This window comes from Protobothrops mucrosquamatus, unplaced genomic scaffold, assembly GCF_001527695.2.
Source record: "Protobothrops mucrosquamatus isolate PMUCROS unplaced genomic scaffold, P.Mucros_1.0 scaffold656, whole genome shotgun sequence".
In the NCBI taxonomy this organism is placed as follows: domain Eukaryota; kingdom Metazoa; phylum Chordata; class Lepidosauria; order Squamata; family Viperidae; genus Protobothrops; species Protobothrops mucrosquamatus.
In genome coordinates this window covers 80,868-86,867 of record NW_015386945.1, presented here as the reverse complement: position 1 = coordinate 86,867, position 6,000 = coordinate 80,868, and the positions used below count along the sequence as shown (strand labels likewise).

The window sequence follows — 6,000 nt, the reverse complement described above, 5'->3', positions numbered from 1 at the left end:
ACTGTATTAAAATTGTCTCATGGAGAGATGGGTGGCATATAAATTTAACATAAATAAATTGAGGTTTTTTTGCAGTGGATCCTGAGCATATCCTTACCCAGGGGCCTTCAAACTTTGCCCTTTTATGACTTGTGGACTTCAACTTTCAGAATTCCTCAGCCAGGCTAATCCAACATGACTTTTTTACCTTATATAGTAACATACTGACATTTTTACACAAGCTTAAATAGGTTTCTGTCTACCAATATGCTCTATATAAAAATTGTGAATTGTTTTGTCAGGGTTGCGAAACAGTACATGAACATTTGGTTACACTGAAATTAACTGCAAATTAATTGGAATAAATGGGATCAGGTTTTTACACTATTTATGAAAAAAGCAAAGGGTAATTTTTAGAATATATTAACAATAAAAGAAATATCTACTTATGATCCAGAACTTAAATTTTCCTATATCTTTGGCTCTCGTGTTCTTGGTTAACAATTATGCTGTTTGCATCTGGATTGTATTGTAATATTTCTCACTTTTACAGCACCCCTTTAAAATTCCTATTTTGCAATTCACTCCTTAAGCATGATACAAGTTTAAATAGCACATAGACAAGTTTTGTTTCAGATTGCTTTCTGAAAAAAAAGTATTAAAGCAATTAGTATAAAATTATTGGTAGACCAATTTTGGCTACCTCAAGCATATTTACAACCCACTGAAATCAAAATAATAAACCTAAAATATTTGGAACTGTGTAATCTAGACAAATTGGAGCGTGTTTAAAAATGAAACCAAACTCTCTGAAACCAGAGCCCAATGCACTAGTTTTGTTCTCCCCGACCTTCCATTCTATACACTACAGTTGTGGAGATGTCCTCGTTTGATTCAGGTGACACTTTTTTCCACACAGTCTCTTTTAATGCAAGTTCGTGCTGAAGACTCTCATAGTCCAGTGGTCCAAGGGAATGCTAATTGTTTAAGCAACATATAGTATGTATTAAATTACCAATGAAATAAAACATTCTAGCATTATTTTTATTTATCAATTAGCACTTGCTGGTTCTCAGAGATCTCTCTCAACCTGACATTATCATGCCACATACTTTTCAATTTCAAACCACACTGAATAATTTATTTAATTTGGTGGAAGGGAAGAAAGACTCCAAGTCATTCGTAACAGGATGCCGACTGTGTTAATTAGCCATACAGGAACTTTCATATTAATCTAGAATTCCTGAGGTTAGTTACTGAGTTACTAGCAGCATTTCTACAATCCAGCTTCTTCTGGTTTAGTTCAACTCTGGCAATCCAGCCTTCTTTCTATCTTAGGCAAACTGCTATGGCAATAATTACTTAGGTCCAAGCTTTGCTGTAAGTGTTAGAAAAATGAGTAATGGACTGAAACATTTTAATTGTACAGGGCCAAAATTATAAGATCCAATCTTTTTCTCAGCCCAACCTCAAACCAAGGGCCAAAACATAAAAATTGTCTGTGAACTTACACATGCTACAGTGCAAATGGAATTCCAAACTCAAAAGTAATGACTATTGTTGTATTTTGAATGGTATTAATGCCATTCAAAAACAGATTTCTTCCCAGTAAGATCAGAGCCATGGTCAGAACAGTAAGATGACTGACATGTTTGAAAATTAATACAAAGCTCTGTATCACAGGCAGTACAATTTTAAAAAAATGTTGGCTAGGACACATCCCTTTTTTTTCTATTATGTCTCTCAGCAACAAGCAAGAGATTACCCACTGCTAACTCTGAGAGCCAAGAACAGTACTGGAGATATTTCCTCACTTAATATGTGGATCAAACGTGTTACCAAAATAAAAGTCATCTGTATTATATACAATTTATTTTTCTTGTAAGATCAAAATCTGTAACAAAAAGAACTTTGTCCCGTAATTTTTAGGAAGTGAAAATATACCGCTGAATATGCTAGCTTTGCATCATGGCATTTTATCTAGGATGGTTTTAAGTCCATCTGGAAAGGATACATGAACAGTTCTCAAATTTGTTTGAAGTAGTCTAAATATACTAGGCTCAGGTATGATATATAATACCAATTATCTAACCAAACTCAACTAACTTTCAGTCAAATGTCACATTATTACTAGGTAGCCCTTAACTAAGATTTGAAGCTATAGCAGATCTCCTCAAACCCTACTTACGACTATGTTTCAAAGTTGCAATGACTGCTTCCCCCAAGAATACATGACTGCATTTTGGGCATTTGGCAACTGGCCCACATTCACGGCCCTTTGTAATGTTCTGCAGTCACATGACCACAATTTTTGTTTTTGTCAGAAACCAACATTTACTTCCAGTTTCCAGCAAAAAAATGCCCATTGGGTACAATGGATTCACTGAACAGCCATAGCATCTGCTTAATGATTTTGGCTTTTACTTAACAACTGCCACAAAGACAGGTTGTAAAACTGGGTGCAGTCACACGGTAACCCACTTAACGACTGGTATGACTTACGACTATAATTCTGGCTCAATTATGGTTAGTAAGTTGAGGACTACCTGTAACCAGTAAAAGCCAGTGATTAATGTAATATAGCATTTAATAGTAAATTCTAGATTTGACAGATGTTGTCTGAATTGTATCTGGACACTCACAACTCAGAGTATTGATGTAATACATGTCATTGACCAATCCTATTTGGAGGTTGCTATGCACAATATACAAGTTACACATTAATTTTATAAAATACTTCCAACTTACTCGTTGATCACCACCTTCCCTCCGAGGATCAAGCTTCTTTGCAAAATGCCTCAGGTTATCATAATTATGAAAGTTGCACAAAGAAACCAGTTCCTGCAATAGTGAAAACATAATTGTGTTATATTTATACTCATGTATACTACCATAATTTTCAACTGACTATGTTTCATTCAGCTACACTCTGATATTACTGATTACACGTATTGCAACTCATAAGTAAAGTCCTTTGTCAAGATGAATATTAAGTGACTTATAAATTTAGGGGAACAAAAAGAAAAGAATTTATTTTGGAAAGCAGGACTGAAAAGAAATACATGCATTTTGTCAACATTTCTTCCACTTTCAAAATACATCTTCTTTTTATCTTTGCTTAGTGTGCAGCTTGTTGGGGTACTAATTATCCATCCTTTTGCTTTAAAAATCTTCAATCTTTATCTGCTTTGATTCTAACAGTGAAAACATAAGCATTTCTGCTCAAGATAAATGCAAATTTCCCCACTTTCACTGAGACAGGTGTAAACGTTAATGATTATTGTACTTCTGCTACAGACTACTAACAATTCAACTAAGAAGACTTGCTTACGTGACAAAAGTGTATGCCCTTAACGCTGTTGCCCATCTTGTCTAGCGGAGGTGACCAGCACATCATGCCCATAACGTTAGGAACAACCAAGAGAATGCCACCAGCAACTCCAGATTTTGCAGGAAGACCCACCTAAATGAATGCATAATTTAAACTGTTAATATATACTTATCAATACTTAGATAGCATTCACTGAATATCCATATCATCTGTCAAAGTAACAATACTTTTCCAAAATGTATCGATTAGTGTAAATTTACACCCCAGGGATTATTTGGTTGATACCTCTGGATTCATTTCTGTCCTCCTAACTAGTTCTATATATTCTAACTAGTCTATATGACATGGAATGCTTTTTACCACCCATGGTAAATTTGCTAATTAAAAAGTTAATTCTTTTTTTAAAAGAATAACTAAACATTTTTTATAATAGATCCCTCTAAACAAACACTTACATGGAAGGCAAACTGTCCCGAGAAGTCATACATGCCACACGAATGCATCAAACTTAGCGTATTCCGAACTGCTTCAGGACTCAGGACTCTCTCACCAGTGATGGGGCAAAACCCACCATTGGCAAGAGTGGCTGCCATGACACTAGCAGATTCACAGGTCACTTCTATGGAGCACAGCTTAGGGAAAACAAAGACAAAAAGAAGAAAACATTGATCAACCTATGCAAACAGAAGGCTACGTAAGTAAATGGATGAAAGGACTATCTTACAAAAAGCAGCCTGAACCCATAAAGAGTCTATTACCCTATGAACAATACAGCATATGAAGATAGACTATTTCCAGATTAGGAAATAAAGGCCTATTTGAGTAAGCATGAAATGAGCATCTGATGGTAGCAGTGTTTTTTAATGAAAGTGATTATCATGGTACAAGATTAACTCATAAAACAACTGGGTGAGATTTTTTAAAAAACCTGTTGTCTAATCAGTGCAATAGTGAAGCTTGTTCGGATGAAAGACTGACATTTTTAAAAGAAACATTTAAAAACTACATGATCCTCTTACTGCAGAGATGAACGTACCGAACAATCATGTGACAGAACCGGGACAATTTATATTATTTACTAGTGTGTAAAATTCAAAGCTGTCTTATGTTAAATCTAAGGAGTGGGAAAAAAAACCTCATATTTTAATCAGTAAAAAGATTAGTGATAAGAAAGTATGTTTCAGTTAACCTAACCAGTATGAAAGCACTAAGGATATGATTAACTATTTCTTCTCCATACAGTACTACAAAACTGGCTGCAAAACATATTTCATTATCACTACAAAAATATATAATTCTAAGGTCAAGGATTGCAATCAACTATTAATTTGCATTAAGATTAGACAATGAGAAATGCTGATTTATTAAAATATATTCAATTGGAATATCATTTAGTTAACATACTTGCCCCAACAAAGGATTAGATCCTCTGCTATGAAAATATTTATATAAATAAAATTTTAACCTGTAATTTTATATAACAAAGAATAACAAATATTCTAGAGATTAATTAGCTACCTGGAAATAGAAGTCCAATATGCCAACCATATCTGTGCCCTCTGGAAAACACTTGAAAATAATAGAATATTTTAGTACATTATGATACTGTAGTAAAAATTATTATATATAAACTAAAACTGATAAAAAAGAGAAGAAAATCTTAGTTCTGAAAATTCAAGTTGAGGATTATCTAAGAAACAAAGAATTATTCAGAATTAAAATAAGACTTAAAATAATAATTATTTAGAAATAGGACTTCCAGACATTTAAGTCTACCTTTCTGTGAAAATTTGAAGGAAAATATTTTAGCTCTATTACAAAACTATCAAATAATGTGTTCTTCTGACAGGTAGTTTAGCAAAAGATTATTACATGCTTTTGGCCACAGAAGTGGGAGTGATTATAATATGAAGATACATTTCTTTTCCACCTTTTCCATTCCTATTTCTTCTGTCATTAAAACCAGACGGAGAAGTTAGTAAGATGAATAAGATGATCTTTCCCCCACACACACACACTACTTCTCAAATGGGACTAAAATATCTAATGAGAGCATAATACCATTGTGTTAAATTTAAAGTAATATTACATTAACTACTATTAATATAATGGGTAGTGTTACAAGGATTTCAGTAATTATCTCTCTGAAGCTAATGGGAATATCCATCTTTTGTTTCATGCATGCATATTAAAAAACATCACCCACAGATTTCTCTTTGTAGATATATGGTAAGTTGCTTGCTTGTAATTGTGAGGTTTTTTTTTAAAGAGGTCATTTATTTAATAGTATACTTAGGTTTGCATCTGACTCAGATTATGATTCCTGCCCTTCTCCTCATAGGCATCACAACCGGGAAAGTTGGATAGACTTGCCAGAGAATGCTGACACTTCAGAGGTAGAGTAGTGAGTCAGGCTACACTTTGGATGCAAGATCTCTCTTGAAGGAATATCCAAAACAAGAGATATTTGCTGCAGCAAAAGAACACAATTTATGTCCATCTGAAAGGAAAAGCTTGCTCCATCAGCACTGGCTTTTAGAAAGAGGGTGCTAAAGATTATAATGCCGAATAATATAAAGAACCTGCAACCAAGTGCAAAAGCAATTCTATGCAGATCCAGAAAGATTGGGAAGCATATTGGTTGAAAACAAACTGAAGGGTTCAGTACAAGGCATGCTAAGTAACATGAT

The 6,000-nt window shown here is 33.9% G+C and overlaps 1 protein-coding gene across 1 annotated transcript in view; it reads right to left on the bottom strand.

Annotated features, from left to right (window-relative positions):
• The window catches only part of LOC107289219 (glutaminase kidney isoform, mitochondrial), a 56,048-nt gene that overhangs the window by 27,859 nt on the left and 22,189 nt on the right, over window positions 1–6,000 (bottom strand). Inside the window, exons 9-12 of the mRNA XM_015817924.1 lie at window positions 4,829–4,879; window positions 3,766–3,942; window positions 3,311–3,442; window positions 2,728–2,820 (exon numbers count right to left, since the gene is read on the bottom strand). Of these exons, the coding sequence (XP_015673410.1) occupies window positions 2,728–2,820; window positions 3,311–3,442; window positions 3,766–3,942; window positions 4,829–4,879 (453 nt within the window). The remainder of the gene's footprint in view (window positions 1–2,727; window positions 2,821–3,310; window positions 3,443–3,765; window positions 3,943–4,828; window positions 4,880–6,000) is intronic.